Source organism: Salvia splendens, chromosome 7 (genome assembly GCF_004379255.2).
Source record: "Salvia splendens isolate huo1 chromosome 7, SspV2, whole genome shotgun sequence".
Classification (NCBI taxonomy): domain Eukaryota; kingdom Viridiplantae; phylum Streptophyta; class Magnoliopsida; order Lamiales; family Lamiaceae; genus Salvia; species Salvia splendens.
In genome coordinates, this window is record NC_056038.1 from 36,613,554 (window position 1) to 36,630,385 (window position 16,832).

The window sequence follows — 16,832 nt, forward strand, 5'->3', positions numbered from 1 at the left end:
TTACTTAATTTTAATATTAGTAATGATTGAAATATATATTGTGAATAGATAAAGTAGTCATACTGGGCGCTTTCACTATATCGTCTTTTAAATATGCCTTAAATTACTATTTGCGGGTTTCACTGTACTTTTTTACTTCATCCCTTAACTAAGGGACGGAACATGCAACCCTCTGTCCCTTAACCGTTCCTTAAAATACTATTCATTCAATTTCATTTTTTATTTTTATTTCCAACTAAATTCAATTAATAAAAACACACTTCGTTACATAACATAACATAAAATTACAACTTAAAATTCTAAAAAAATAAAAAAACATATTAATAAAATCCTAAAAAAATAAAAAATACATAATTTAAATAAAAATACATATTTTTATGGTGATTTAATTTGTGGGAATGATTTGATATTTATAGAAGTGATTGGGGGCTTAAAAAAATATAACAAATTTAAAATTTGTAAAAACTGGCTATAAACGGCTAATATATTTTTTGGGATTTTTTTTAAAATTTTTGAATTTTTCCTGAATTTAAAAAGCAAAAAAAAATTGGATAAAAACGACGCCCACTCGCGGGCCGGCGAGTGGGCGTCACGGACGAATCGGAGCTCGCCACGTCACCTCGGGGCGTGGCGAGACGGCTCGTCACTCGTCATGCAGTGACGGAACGCGGGACGTGCTGGGGACGGGACGGAGCGCTGCAACGCGTCACACCGCCGTCTCGTCCCTCCGTGACGGAAAGCGGGACGGTATAGTGACCCGTTGCGGGTGCCCTAAAATTCCTTTTCATATTTTACCTATTTTTTTCTCTTAAAACTTGTGTGGTTTATAAACACTTTTTCTTTCATATGGGGAGTATATGTTTTACCGGAAATAAGTGATTGGTTTGAGGATAAACCCGGATAATTCGTCTCACTTTGACCGGACACGAGTTTTAAGAAATGTAATGAAAAGTGAGTTGAAAAAGTTAGTCGAATGTGGGTCCTACTTTTATATATTAGTTTTATAATAAAATGTGAGTAGAAATGTGTTAGTGGAATATGAGGTCCACTGTTAAAAATGGTAAAAAGTGAAATGAAACAAATTATGTGAGACAGACTGAAAAATAGAAAATGAGACAAATTATTTGGGACGGAGGGAGTATAGTTGTAATCGAATGTTGAAGCAAGTCCTAATGATTTTTGAATGGAATTCTTTGTCCTAAAATTAGAAGATGACCTATTATTTGTTTCTCAAAATAAGCTAGTCAAGAATAATACTTACAGTAATATTTTTCTTTAATTTACAAGGTTTAAAAAATTAGATCAGCAAAGATTGATAAAATCTGTACTCCCTAGTACTAGAATAAAACTGAAAAGTGGAATGATTTGATAAAATCTAATAAATGGAGATAGATACAATCATTAACTATTTTGTTCTCAAAATTCCTCATTAATTTTTTGAGTGAAGTGCATAAAATAACCCTGACCTTTTCAAAAGTTTCACTTCAGACCTCTGACTAAAAAAAATATCGCCACATGCCTCTGACCTAAACCATAATCACAAATGAGATATTTGTAGCCATTTTTCGGACTAAAAGGCCCTTATGCCTTAAAGGGCATTTCAGTCAATTTCAGTCAATTTGCAGGCCTACTCTGCCGTCATGGTCACTTTTGCAGACAATAGGCTGCAAAAGTGACAACTCAAATGTGATGTTCCACATACTGCGGTGTTCATTATAGTTTGAATGAATTTATCTTGTTCACTTCTCCCACTTTATTTCTCTCACTTCATTTCATTCTCTCACATTAGGTCGACATTCAGTTTCTTCGTCGTTTTTGGTTGTTTGGCTGGGTCGAGGTTTGTAATTTCCTCTACATTTTAAGGATATGAAATTATGTTATATTCTCTGACCTCAATTCATTCATCCCCCATTTTATTTCGTCTGATGCGTGTTCGGCTTATGTCAGTTCATTTTCAATTTAAGGGTTATGTGTGTTCGGCTTTGGGGTGCAATTTTTTGTGGAAAGTAATTTCATAAATAATGACATTTTGTTTGGGTTTGAATTTCCAATTCAGGTGGCTATTGAATGTCGTCTTCAAGTTCGCAGTCGTTCGGCTCAAGTTGGAATTGGGAATGGCCTCGTCCACCTGTTGTTCTCTGTAGTCACGATGTCGCGGCTGAGCTTGTGACGTCAAGGACGACGGCCAATCCTGGCCGCCGTTACTATCGGTGTCCATTCTGGAAGGACGATGATTGTCGTTTCTTCCGTTGGTTTGATGCGGGTCTATCGCCAAGCCAAGACTCTTACTTTCAACGAATCAAGCTCGAACGAGACAGGTTTGAAGAACAGCTCCGATGCAAGAGTGTTGCTCATGGTGAGCTTGAAGACAAACTCCGGTTGAAAAGTGACGAATGTGAAGATCTGAAGGGAAAATTGAGCTTGAAGACCGAGGAGTGTGCAGGTCTTCATTTAGAAATTTTTAGAACCAAAAAAACGCCCCGAATGCTGAAAATTGTAATATTGTTTTTATGCTTTGTAATTATTTTTCTAATGTGATGGCAACACTTTTTTCTTCCAATATGATGGGAATTTTGGTTCTAAACATTTGAATTTCTAATGTAAGTATATCCCAACAATAAGTTTCACACAGTCGAATGGGGTTCCCGCCTAGGTAGATACTAAACATTTGAATTTTGTAGCTAAACATTTCAAGTTTTAGTTATAGTTTTAGTTAATCACCAATGAAGTACGCATCTTATGATGAAATACCACAATGCGTACAACACTTTAGTTGAAATAACACACCACGTTGAAAACTTTCTCCGAAATACCATCATACGTACATAGTTGACATATGCAGTACAAGGGCCTTCTCCTTTAGCATATCCCCAAAAAAATCGGTCATAATGTTGGATCCATAACATGCATAGCAAATACAAGTGCATTATGTGGATGATCTATAACAACCACCGTAGGTGAAATCTAAGTAATGTTTGACAAAAAAGCCTTGAAGATACCACATGCGTAGCAAATACAAGATACCAGATACCATTGTTTACAAAACACCGACAAAAACCAACACCATTTTCTCCCATTTTAAGGTTCCCAAACTAGACAAGATCGCGTATTCAATCCTCAATCTCTTCAATGATGACTCCGGGGGGTTTACAAGCCCTTGAAACTAAGAAGCTCTTGCGCCTCATCCTTCATTTTTTTCAGTATGGCTTGAGCCCGGGTTATCTCCACAACGTAGATGTGAACTAACTTTGTCGTTGTAGACGCCACTTTGAGGAAATCCTGCAGATGTGTTTCCTCGACAATGGGCAACAACGGGCCTCCGATTAAAACCCCTGTGCACTCATGACTGTACTTCGGATCACAGTAATAGAACTCACATATAATCTTCCTATCATACTTCAGCTTTAGTACCATGCTCGAGAGGTCTATAAGCTGGAATTTTTCTATGTTACAGAGATCGAAGTACGTCAATTGCCCACCAACATACTTTTTCGCATCATTCATACTGAAGAATGAACCTCCATGATGGAAAGCAATTGAAAATCTTACAGGTGCATCCCCTATTAAGGCGGACAATAAGCGCACAGAACAAATCACTCAAAAATAAATACACAACGAAAATACATTTGTGGAGCCTGAATAACAAAATCAGTATCCGGATGAGCAAAAATATATTCACACAAAATCGATTTTGTAAGAGTAAATCACAACCAGAGTATTAAAAGTTCACTTACTGTATTCATCCTCTGGGACGAAAAACTCCAGGTCAGGATCTCGGATATCCCAGGTTTCTTCTTCCACATCTATGACCACTGGTGGTGGTCGGCGGTATGGTGGCGGTGGCGGGGGTGTGGGTTTGCTTCGACGGCGTGACGACGATTCACCGCGCTTCCGTTTAGGCGCCATTCATGCAAGATAGTTTTCACAGCGGGGAGAGTGCAGATACAATGAAGATGAAAACAATGTTGAGAATTGTTGGGTTTCACAATGGTTATAATTTTAGGCGGGAGTGGGAAAACTTGCTATTTTGTTAGACTTTTAGGCGGGTAGACGATGGAAGGCCGAAAAAATGGTATGTGAAATTTTTGAAACTTATTTCATAATTCACACAGGGTGTCCTGAATACGTGGCCGCCATCGTGTGGAATGGTCGTTTGAACTGCCACTGTAGCACCATCATTACTGAGACACATCTGACGTGCGGCCCGTCAAATCAGGCTGTGTGGCAGGTGGGATACAGGGCCGCCAATGCAGACCCATGGTGATATGACAATAAAGCCCTTTTAGGGCTGAAGGGCATTTTGGTCCGAAAAAACCTTATTTGTGATTATGGTTTAGGTCAGAGGCATGTGGCGATATTTTTTTTAGTCAGAGGTCTGGAGTGAAACTTTTGAAAAGGTCAGGGTTATTTTATGCAGTTCACTCTTTATATAACAACATTCCAAACTCTATTATAGATAATTTATTATTGATTAAAATAGTAGAATGCATTAAATGAGTTGAAATGTTAAATGAGAAAATTCTAAGCACATGGCCTTTCACATCCTATTCATTGGTATTTTTCAATTCATTTTATAAACTTGACTTTGAGGTCATCCTAAGACTTGGGTGAAAACAACATTTGGGTTGAAATAGTATTATTTTTCAACTATGACCCTAACGATATTAACTATATTTCATACTACATTCAATTTTAGGTCATATTATTACTGTTTCTGAACTATATGCTTGTCCTATCAAGATAAACTATATCTATATGTACTTGTTAGGTACATAGTTCCTTTTGTTAATGTGACTGTTTCACAGTCCCTATTGCTTCATGTGACTGTTTGTTAGGGAAATTTGTCAACAAATTCTAAACTTTTTCCAAATTTTATATAATTGTACATTTTTTGGCATAATAACAAATTTTGTGCCCATAATAACACAAGAAGTTTTTTTTTTCAATTGGACTTGAGAAACAATGAACATGTACTAAAACAAGAGATGGCAAAACTAAAACTCAAATCTTTGACACTAACTAAAATGAAGAGAAATGAAACAACAACTAATTAGAGAGGAGGCCAAGAAACAAAAGATCTTCAAAAATTGGTTGATTGGCACATTTCTTCAAAAAAGGAAGCTATGCCTCAATAATGAATCCAACCAATCTATGTAGGTGGGAAGAATCTGTTGAGATTGAATGGCAATGTGTAGAACTCCTCGTTTCGATTATCGCCCTTGAACGTCCGGAAGTTCACCCACCAAGGCATGCCACGGTCCTTCTTTGACATCTCAACGTCCAGTGTGTTGTCAAGGAACACGGCCACAATCAGCGCGATGGTGGCAGGCGACATGAAGAAGGTGTTGAAGAAGCCGTCGAACTGCATCAAAGAAAAGGCGTTGGAATGCATATACAGATGACTGTCACGAGTCAATGAAATTCAAAACCACGAGATGAACTTACCCATCCAGCATGTGTGTGGACGAGCCCGTGATCTTTGGTCCAATAGTTGTTGAAAAACTCAGGGATCGAGATGCCAAGGAACAGCGAGAGTCCGGTGATCATGAGGTTCCTCATGGAATTCATGTTGGTGAACTGAAGAAACGACAAGCCAACCGAACCTGCAGGGGAAGGGAGAAATACGTGAAGCCTTAGGAGAGTGAACGACGACGTCTTAGGAAAGAAAGATCCACGACGCTATCCTACCAACGAGGCCAAACAGAACACAATGTAGTGCAGCAAAGATTGGTAATGGTATGGATGCAAAAACAGCTCCAAATTTCCCTGCATCCACGATTAGTTGAAGTAAAGTTTTTAGCTCTAAAAAACATGTTCCGCGTTTAATCACGAGTGCAACATACTCAAAAAGAATGATACGAACCTAATATGGAAAAGAATATCATGAATGCGGCTGAAAGTTGAATGATTCTACGGCTTCCAACTCGAGTCAGTCCAAGAAGGCCCACGTTTTCTCTGAAATGCGCAGTAAGGCTTAGTTTTGTATAGCAGCAACAAACGAAATCAGTAGCATTTCTAGGGTACTTACACTGATACGGTTGAGCCACTGCAGGTGCCATACAGCCCATCAAGCATTACACTTATGCCCTGCAGAAACGACATAGTTATGAAAAATCGAGATGCCAATTTCACGATTGTGTCAAATTATAGTACTATATTCTTTGAAAACCGACTGTACATAATGTGTATCGATTGCGGGAAAACGCAAAAGAAGCTTTAATTACCACCGTGTAGCATAATTTAAGACGATTTCAGACATTTGAACTTTTGTAGAAGCGTGTGAAATGATTGCATTGTGCAATTATATGATACTATTTAATCAGTAAATATGGTAAAGATAAGCTTGAGTGTATAATGGAAGACCTGACAACCAATGCCCCGACTGAGTACGTAGGCAGGAGGCGGGGGTGGCAATTGCGAGACGAGCTGCTGCCTTGTATATCGAGTTTTGTCGAGAAACATGTTTTACGAGGAGTCTACTCAGATTTTCGATGCCTCATATATTTAAACAAGAACTCAATATATCTCCAAAGTTGAAAACATTTTTAAAATAAATTAAAATTAAGGCAATGAACTGAAATTGAAATCATAAACTACCAAATTTAATAAAATTACCAAAATTATTAATTTTTAAAAAATATTAAAACACTTTTTATTATACATCATTCTTAACAAATATTATTTAGTATCTATGATGAAAATAAAATTATAGATTAAGTACAGCATTCTATTCAAATTTTGCTCGATTTAGAAATGTACTCCTTGGTAGATATTGGAAACTGATGGTATTTACTATTTAAGTGTGAAATGAATCCATGAAATTATTTGATTTGAGGTTTTTCAAATGGTATTCAAAGTGCTTAACTGTACAGATATACTCATTCAGTTATACACACTCATCTTGTTATTAAAGTTATGATAAACACGACAAATAGTTATATATAGAAAATTGCATTTACATTACATTCCAAAGTAGGAAAAAACTTTTAAAATCCTTGCCTAAAAGGCCAAACGGATAGATAAAAAGAGTGATGCTAATCACATGTTCGATTTTCATTGTTATGGTGAGAGTGATGCTAATCACATGTTTGATTTTCACTATTGCTAATAAAAAGACACTATAATTATTTATTCTTATCTCTTATTTGGTTTTTTCAAAAAAATACTTGGTACAATACATCTCACTCACGCTGTTAAATGGTGCAAAAATTATAACTGTCCATTCCACATTCAATTACTCCCTCCACCCCACAATAATTATCATTCATACTGTGGGCGCTAGTTTAAGAAATGTAAAGAATAATTGGTTGGAAAAGTTAGTGCAATATGAAACCCACTTTTTTTTATATTGATTTATAATAAAATGTGAGTGAAGTGGGTTAGTAGAATGTGATACATACTTACTATTTATGGTAAAAATGAAGTGTGACAATTATTGTGGGATGAACTGAAATGGAAAAGAGTAACAATTATTATGAGACATAGGGAATATATGATTAATTTAATTCTAGATAAAGTTTATATTAGCTATATTTCGTCCATGATATAAAAAGAATATAAAGTATTTTTTATTGAAACAAATCAAAAATGAAATATGAAAATCTTGTGGATTGTGTACTGTGTATAGTGTGTTATGTTTATTGTAAAATTAATTCGTAAGGAACCGATTTAAAAATAAAATTTTTGCCTTCAGCTCTTTTTTAAAACAAATTTAGTGAAATTAGTGAATATTTCATTTGTAGAATAACATCCAACATTACCCCAAAACGAGATTTAGAAAAAGGCACAAGGCCGACGATTCTGACGGGCCATCTCCACAATATTGGCCCAATATATAGTATACGTTAAAATGCTAACTTTTCTTAAATTGTTAATTTAATAACACATTAACATCGTGTATTAAAAATATACACGATTACATTAAAATGTTAATATATATTTGTGTTGACATTTAAATATTAATGTCAACATAATGTACTAAAATATCAACTTAAGTTTATGTTGACATTTTAGTATCATCGTGTTAACATTTTTAATACATTGCATTGATGAGTCAACAAATTAGCAATTTAAGAAAAGTTAGTGATGTGTAATTTTAGGTTTATTACAAAAAGATAATATAACACTCAAGTTCAATTAATTAACTCAAATATTACCACTTCGCTGCAAGATTACAGCTTCGTGTGTAGTAATAATTTAAGGTGTCGATCCACATGGAAGGAAAGATTATTTAACTCTAAAACGTAGAAAACACATACTAAAGAGGATTTTAATTTGAAGATTTTGATTTCTAGATTATGCAAAAGCAAATAGACGAACTAAAACAAGTAAGACGATTTAAGAGAAGAACATGTTACTCCAAACACTCATGGATAATACAATGATTTATTCTTACATCCAACTTTATCTTATGACTTTCGGGACTTTACAAACAATTCACGATGCTAGCACTGAACATGCTTGACATACAAAAGTTCAAGAATAGCTGAACACATATTCTAAAAACTTATCTTCATTAATCTAAGAATCCTACGGATGCGCGAGAATCATAGATCAACTACTATTAGCACATGAAATCCATTATCAAATTATCATTTGAACAAATCTAATTGATAATTCATTACCACAATGATCCAACTTATTCAAAGTTAAAGAGACATTCAAATAAGCCTAAAGATCTACTACAAAAGGTGCACCAAAAGTAATAGATTCAAACAATAAAAACGTGATAATGACGATCATAAGATAAAGAAGAACATAGTATAAATCAAACAATTAATTTATCCATCTACATGTTTGGAGCAACACTAAGATTTCTAGCCACTCATTGTCAAACTAGGAGCAATACAAAATGGAAGAAAAACCCTTTGAACCATGGAACTTTGAAGAATATGGCGTGTCGTCACTTCCTTGCAATTGGATTCATCCTTCTCTCCTTCAACTTTCTCTCTATTTTTCTCTATAAAAACCGTGCTGCCATTCTCTCTCAAAAACCGTCCTTTTACACATGAACACCGTCGGCAGTTAGCTTTGATCCACCCGGCCGAGTGGATTTTTGAACCAACAAATTCACCCGACCGGGTGATAGCAATTTCACCCCGTCTGGACTCGCTATGCCTTCTGAATCTTACCCGGCCGGGTAGAATATTAACTTAACAAATTCGCCCGACCGGGTGATAGCAATTTCACCTCTTCTGGACTCCTTACGTGTTCCAAATTTCACCCGGCCGGGTAGGTTTTTACACCAACAATTTCACCCGACCGGGTGATAGACTCTGGAGTCTCCGCACTGCTGCCACCAAGTGTTTGGTGAGTGAGCTCCAACCAGCTTTTTACATCCTAAATAATGAAGAAAACACGATTTGATGAGTCGTAATTTACATATAAATGCATAGTCTAAGGGAACAAAATGTAGGAAATATGTTTCGCATCAGTTAGCAACAGATCACACCTCACTCCCTTTGTTCCTAAAAAAATATAAATATTTAATTTGACACAAATTTTAATGTACTATAATTGATAAAGTATAAAAGAGAAAAATAAATACTAGTAGTGTAAGTGGTATTAGAGGAGAATGAGCTCTAGATCATTAGTAGTATAGTGTAATGATATAAAATGATGTGTATGGATAATATGTTGTTTAACTATTTCAAAGTTATAAAGTTCATATTTTTTAGGAATAGACTAATAAGAAAATAGTTTATATTTTTAAAAGTATGTATACTTTCTATTTTTGTTCGTCCCATAAAAGCATGGACATTTTCATTTACAGAAAGTTGTTCCTAACTCATTACCTATATACCTCAATTTATTTACAACTTATACCACTATGACTCACCATTACAACTCATTAAACACTAATAATAATGTAGATTCTAATTATACACTAATTCACGTGCTATTTCATCTGCACATGTTTTATAGAACAGAGGAAGTAATCATTATCATTATTTTTATTTTATTTAGGTTAACGAATCAAACAACCATATACCCCAACAATGTCTTTCTTCAAACATACTAGTACTACTAAACTAAACTAACAGAATATGATGTTTTAATTATTTTTGAAATTAACTCATCCGTGAATATTTATGAAATATTCCATATCTTAATGACATACTAATATTTTTCACGACAAAAAGGGCATATGATCCGATTTATTAGACATATAATTCGGATTAATTCAATGCTACACTTGTTCGTACATCCTAAACTCAAGGACATAACTCAACTTTCTTCAGTCAACACCTCTCATATTCACAAAAAAAAAACCATCAATCTTCTTACATATCTCTTCCCCTATCGTTCTCTCTCTTATCCACAATGCCAACCAAGCTCAAGAAGGCCATTGCTGTCGTGAAAGACCAAACCAGCATCAGCCTCGCCAAGGTCTCAAGCAAGGACTCCGCCAACCTCGAGGTCGCGGTGCTCAAGGCCACCAGCCACGACGAGGATGTCCCCGTCGACGACAAATACGCCTATGAGGTCCTCCGGCTCGTGTCCTCCAACAAGATCCACGCGGCGGCCTGCGCGCGTGCCATCAGCAAGCGCATAGGCCGCACGCGCAACTGGGTCGTCGCCCTGAAATCCCTGATGCTTGTCCTCAGGATCTTCCAGGACGGCGACCCTTACTTCCCGCGCGAGGTCCTCCATGCGATGAAGCGCGGCGCCAAGATCCTCAACCTCTCGAGCTTCCGCGACGACACCAGCTCGAGCCCGTGGGACTACACCTCCTTCGTCCGCACCTTCGCCCTCTACCTCGACGAGCGCCTCGAGTGCTTCCTCACGGGGAAGCTCCAGCGCCGCCAGGCGCTGGAGGGGGCCGCTGAGGCCTCCTCGGTCTTCCAGCGGAACCGGAGCAAGATCATCTGCGCGACCGAGCCGGTCCGGGACATGAAGCCTGCGATGCTCCTCGACAAGATGTCATATTGGCAGCGACTTCTCGATCGAGCCCTGGCTACGCGGCCGACCGGGTGCGCTAAAGAGAACCGGCTCGTCCACGTGGCGCTCTACGCCGTGCTTAAGGAAAGTTTCGATCTTTACAAAGATATATCCGAAGGGCTTTCCCTCATCCTTGATAGCTTCTTCCATTTGCAATACCAAAATTGTGTGTTAGCATTCCAAACATGTATCAAAGCTGTGAAGCAATTTGAAGAAGTCTCTTCTTTCTTCAGCCTTTGCCAAAGCTTAGGCATCGGAAGAGTCTCCGAGTATCCGATCATACAAGCGATCTCTGACGAATTGATCGAATCTCTTCAAGAATTCTTGAAAGATAAATCCTCGTTCACCAACAAGCCGATTATCGGTAACCAGATGGCCGCCCCAGCGCCTCCGGCACCCGCTCCGTTGCGGACGAGGTCGGCCCATGGCCAGAGCTTCGGCGCGCAGTCGGACTTCTCGGTAACGACGGACGGCTTCTCGGACGAGGGCTCCGAGGCCGGGTCGCACGCAGCGAGCGCCTCACTGGATGACCTAATCCGGGGGGCCGGGACGTGGAAGAGCCGAGGAATCTCGATTGATCTAGAGGCTTATTCGTCGTTCAAGCCAGACGATTCGTTTGGGGTGAGCGACACTGGCTCTAGCCGATCGCTGCCGGTGACGAGCTCCGGCATCGATATGATGTCGGTCGACGACTGGTCGACGGAGGACGAGGATGAAGACGAGGACCAGAACCAGAATAAGGGCCGCCGTCGGAGGGAGAAATTGGGGACATTGCTATCGAAGAACTGGGAAACTGTGCTAGCTGAATCAGCACAAGCAACAACGGCGGGGATGACGCCGACGCCGATGCCTCTTATCGACATTAACTCAAACACCTTCTGTGCATATTCTGAAAACTCGCCGTTGGCGGCGGGAGGCGAGCAGGATTTCGTCCTATTTGAGGTGGCGCGGTCGGAACCGCAAACGCCGGCGAGTCAGCACTACAATCCGTTTCTAGAGGACATGGCGGAAATGGCGGGAGCGGCGGCGACTCCGACGTTTTCTGCGGAGAATCCAAATGTGGGTTTGATTGAAGATGATCATTTTGATTCTTGGGCTGATTTTCCCGGAGATCAAGATGACGGCGGCGGCGAGGATCAGCAAGAGTTGTGGCTGCAAAATCAGAACAAGATTTTAGAGAAGAATTGTTCTTAGGTTAGTTGTTTTGTAATGTGGATTCTTTGTCATATGTAATTTCTGTTTCACAAAATTTTAGTCTCAGACTTACAATTTTCATTTCTAATTGTAGGACTAAGGAAGTGCATTCTTTTAAATTCCAGAAATTTATAGTAGTAGTAGTTGTTAATGTTATGTAAAGTGCATTCTTTCAGAAAATTTTACTAAAGCCAACAAATTACTACTACTATTATTAAGTACTTATAATTGTGTTTTCATCTTGAGATGCTAATAAATATGAAAATAAAAACCTTATTTTTATAGGAGACCAAGACCTTTAAACCAAAAACATTGTCACTATATCTATCTAAATGATTAATTTTCAATATAGTCATACATCATTTAAGAGACGGGACTAGTGGGAGAGAACGCAATGGAAAAGCCATCGTCGACTTCGAAGATGTAATGAGGGCCGTTGACAATAAACAACGAATAGAGAACTAAAGTAAACTCAACCAAAAAATGCAACTTTAAACATTGAATTCAGTGAAAAAGTATTAACACTTATAGGCCAACAATGGGATCGATCGACCATCCGAATTTCGACCAGATCCACCATTGGATAAAGACATTATTTGTCTATATATAGGTAAGAGATATTTGTGAACTTAGCTTGAATACATCAAACATAGAAGATCTCAACTCTCAATAATATTCAGATTATAGTGTATATAACTGACAATTTCCGATATTATCCACTGATTTCTCCATATAATAATCGCGCGGGAGAATAAGACAAAATCCCATTTTTGCCCTTTACCGAAACCGGTTCAGTTGAGCAACGCCTTCCCTGATTTTCCGACGATCCACAATCGAATTTACTTCTCTCTCTACAAAATTCGTGCAATCTTCAACTCTTATATTTTCTCTCCACACACATTAATGGCAGGCCTTCAATACCTCTGCTGATGCTAAGAAGCTGCGATTCTCAGCATCTAATTCAGCTCAAACCGTAAAAACAGATCTGATTTAAGGTTGATGAAGCTTGTAATCGGCGTTTGCTGTTCCGATCGTTCGTGCCGAGCAATACTCTTATGGAATTCTCCTGAAATCGAGCCGCCTTTAGTTTATTCTGGTAATTTTGATTCGAGAAAGTTCTCCTTTGGATTTTTTCTTTGTTTTAAATAAATCTGTGGTTGAACTTGTGGTGATAGGAGGAACTTTGAAAGAGAAGCGGGGATATAGTGATCGTTTTTCGAGCAATGGTGAAAGGGGAAGAGGAACGCTGGTCTTTCCCTTGACGAGTTTGCAGATCGGGTAAATGATTAGCTATTTAGCTTTGTTTAATTAGTTACAGCTGAATTTGGATTTTGGAAACTGTTTTTTTTTAAATTTTTCCTTGAATCATGAACTCGCTATTTTAGCTACTTGTGAATGTTCATGTTTAGCATGATGATGAATTTCGTGCATGATTGTAGAATGCTAATTTTTGAAGAAATAATGGTTTCTGGTGTTATTAAGGAAAATATTATGTGGGGAGGAAAAGTTTGAGAAAACAGATTAGAAAGCTCTAAATATTTAGAAATCATTTTCCTTCTAAAAAGATACTATTAGGGTGTGTATGATTATATACATTCAACAACAATCATGGCAGCATATTTCTCAAAATTTCTGAAAATTGAATATGATTCACTGCTATGGAAACTTTTTTTCTGTTTGAATTCCATTTCTTGGATACGTCGTGTGCATGTGTGTGTGTTCATCCTAGCTCGGTACTCTGAGTAATTTCTCTAGACAGTGTTGTAAGCTGTAAACTGTAAAATATGGGGGTTCATATGTTTTGTGCAGGGATTTGCAGTCCTACCTTTCACATCTCCACCTATTTCTAGCCAATGAAAGTGGGAATTTCTACATCTTGGTGGATAATAGGCCATGGTTGAAAGATCCCGCATCTCTGTCTACTCATTGGTGGCAATTGATGGTCACTAAGGTTGCTTAAACAATTATATACCATTGTAATAGCGCGATCAAGTAACATAAGTTCAGTCAAGACCTGTTTTTCTCAGATGAACTTCTCTTAATTCTACAGTCCAGGTTGTCCCCATTTGCGAACACAAGGGGCACAAAGGAAAGCAAGTTGTCTGAAGAACTTCCAGATTTGCAGGCTTCTTCCCCACCACCTACCAGAAAACAAAGAGTCCTCCGAGAGTGGTTTCATGTCATCGATGCTATGGTTGTATCTAGGAAGGATGCTTTGCTTCCTGTGAAGAAGCTTACAAACACATTGATTGCAAATGGCGTGATACAAAGAACTCTGTACGCATTCATTGTGTTTGAGGTTGCATGGATTAATGTTCATGGAATCAACTATTATAATGAGGTTCAGGTAGTGATTGCAGAGATTCACTTTAGTTACTTAGGGCTTGCCTGAAATCTGTTTTTTCACTTCTTGTTTGTCATCTTCAGACAGACACATCACTTGCTACAGAGGCTAAGATTATGCGGAGATGGGAATTCGACAGTATAGCACAAGCTGACAGTAGCATTGCATTGCCTCGTGGTTTCCAGGGACAATTAAAGAACATATTCTTTTGAAGGAGCATCTGGATGCCACACTAGGTATTTGTTACAGCCAGAAAACAACAATTGCATTCGATATTCTTGCATGATTTCTTACAAGGAGCATATTTTAGGGTGACGAAGAGTGTCAGCGAGCACAGTTGAGATTTCATTGTGGCGTTCCCTTTGGCATGATCTTTTCTCTCAGGTGGTTTCCAAGCACTGAAATGTTTAAATACTGCAGTGTTTGCATATTTGATCAGCTTTGCAGCTCTTGACCTTTTATTTTGTTTCTTTTGATCAGATTTTTCGTGCTCTGCGAAGTATTCTCTGCGGTTTAGTGGCTTTCCTCGCTGCCTGCAATAGGCACCGTCTCAGGTACAATTTTATAGCTATATCTGTTGATTCTAGGGCTGCAAAACAAGCCGAGCTGTACACTAGCAAGCTCAATCTTAAGTTTGAGTTTGTCCTGGATCAAAATAAGCTCGAGCTGGATTTGTATATGACTCGTTTAGCATCTTAATCGAGTTTCTACTACCCTTCGGCCTTCTATAGCAGCTATACAACAATATTCAAAAGATGAAAGATATGACTCATAAACTAATATCAATACGAAAATATATGTTAAAAGATGAAAAATAAAACCTATGCCAACACATTATGTTTCATAATAACTACACTAACCTTCTTAAAAATAGATGAATTTAAGCTAAATCGTGTTAAACGTAAACCTATCATTTTTAAATTGTAATTAAAATTTACGTATTTATTAATTTTCCCGCCAATCTCCACGCGCAGCTTAGTATATAAAGGCATAAACCGATCTCATTTCTTAACTGTCAGCTAAATAATTCAGTTAAAATAAAACTCCCGCTGCTCTGGAACTATCAATTTTCAAATAACATCCACCGCCCACCGCCCACCGCCCACCGCCATCAACTGCCAAAGCTTCAATGGCGAAATGGAAACAGTTACAGCATTTTATATTTGATTTATTGAGTGTATTATCGGTTTATTTATTTCTGGACTTTCCCCTAATTCTTTGAATACTGGTTTATGTTTTTTTATTCTTTGTAATCTTGATTTCAGAAATGTGTGATTTCTGGACTTTCCCCTAATTCTCGTGTATTCTTTGTTTTTAGAATGTTTAATTATGTTTTTATTTTTCAGGCTTGAAAAGTTAGTTGAGGAATACCTAACGAGTAGAAATATGGCAGATTTGGTTCTTTTGTTTCACATTCGCCGTGCAGAAATGGATGGTATATAATTTTATTTTTAATTTTTATATTAAATGTTTTATTAATAAGTGTGTTCTATTATTTAAGATTCTTCTGCTACTGGTGTGATGGCTACCTTATGGTCAACCGTTTATGACACCGTTCTCAATCAACAAGCGGATCAGAATGAGATGAATGTTCATAACGGTGTGGCACTTCCGCATCCGTTGGTAGACCAACAAAATAATGACGGGGCAGAATTTGTCGACGTGGAGGTTGATGTCGTCGAGCTTAATGCTGTGGCGATGGATGATGTGGACAACGCGGATGACGTGGATATTGCTGACCAGGAGATTGCTAATGTCGGTAATGCCGTCCAGCTTAATGCTATGGCGATGGATGACATGGACAACGCGGATGACGTGGAGATTGCTGACCAAGATAATGCTAATGACGGTAACGTCCAAGTTCTTGTGCCGAACCTTTTTCCATTTGTTCCATACGACATCGACGAGTAGGATGACAAGATATTGATCAGATTTGAAAAAATGGGGTAAATGGACATTATTGATCAGTGTCTGGGATCAGATTTTGGAGTCGCAAATCAAACATTAGTACTTTTCATTTTTGCAAAAAATTGTTTGTAGAAATGTATTAGTACTTAGAATTTTCAATACCGTCTATATCATCTACATCTAATGACGCTCCATCTCCTTCTCGTTTACTTTTATTACTGCACCACTATCTTTACATTTTTTTAATCTTAGAATTATTTTTCTGTTCACTTCGTTTCGCATCGTAAGAAAATGTTTTTGGGCTAAAATTATTTATAACTTTGGGCCTATTTGATGTTATGAAACTCGATATTTACTAACTTATTTGGTGCACATGCATGATGGTTTCTTTAGTTTAAAAAATTAGGGTTTAATGAAATCAATTTGGTAAGAGGGTGTAAGAGAC

General features: G+C 37.8%; 3 protein-coding genes and 1 pseudogene across 3 annotated transcripts; 3 read left to right on the forward strand and 1 right to left on the reverse strand.

Annotated features, from left to right (window-relative positions):
• Window positions 1–4,967: 4,967 nt before the first annotated feature.
• LOC121810847 lies at window positions 4,968–6,726 on the reverse strand (annotated as a pseudogene).
• Window positions 6,727–10,162: 3,436 nt separating this feature from the next.
• LOC121811614 (clathrin coat assembly protein AP180-like) lies at window positions 10,163–12,188 on the forward strand. The gene has a single exon (XM_042212488.1). The coding sequence runs from the start codon at window positions 10,324–10,326 to the stop codon at window positions 12,133–12,135; it is 1,812 nt and encodes a 603-aa protein (XP_042068422.1). The 5' UTR covers window positions 10,163–10,323; the 3' UTR covers window positions 12,136–12,188.
• A 634-nt stretch (window positions 12,189–12,822) lies between these two features.
• On the forward strand, window positions 12,823–15,033 carry LOC121811354. Its single transcript, XM_042212195.1, has 7 exons — window positions 12,823–13,231; window positions 13,311–13,413; window positions 13,945–14,086; window positions 14,186–14,482; window positions 14,563–14,715; window positions 14,790–14,863; window positions 14,960–15,033. The coding sequence occupies exons 1-5, from the start codon at window positions 13,135–13,137 to the stop codon at window positions 14,689–14,691; spliced, it is 768 nt and encodes a 255-aa protein (XP_042068129.1). The 5' UTR covers window positions 12,823–13,134; the 3' UTR covers window positions 14,692–14,715; window positions 14,790–14,863; window positions 14,960–15,033.
• An 11-nt stretch (window positions 15,034–15,044) lies between these two features.
• On the forward strand, window positions 15,045–16,572 carry LOC121811355. Its single transcript, XM_042212196.1, has 2 exons — window positions 15,045–15,914; window positions 15,981–16,572. The coding sequence occupies exons 1-2, from the start codon at window positions 15,809–15,811 to the stop codon at window positions 16,388–16,390; spliced, it is 516 nt and encodes a 171-aa protein (XP_042068130.1). The 5' UTR covers window positions 15,045–15,808; the 3' UTR covers window positions 16,391–16,572.
• The last annotated feature ends 260 nt before the right edge of the window (window positions 16,573–16,832 follow it).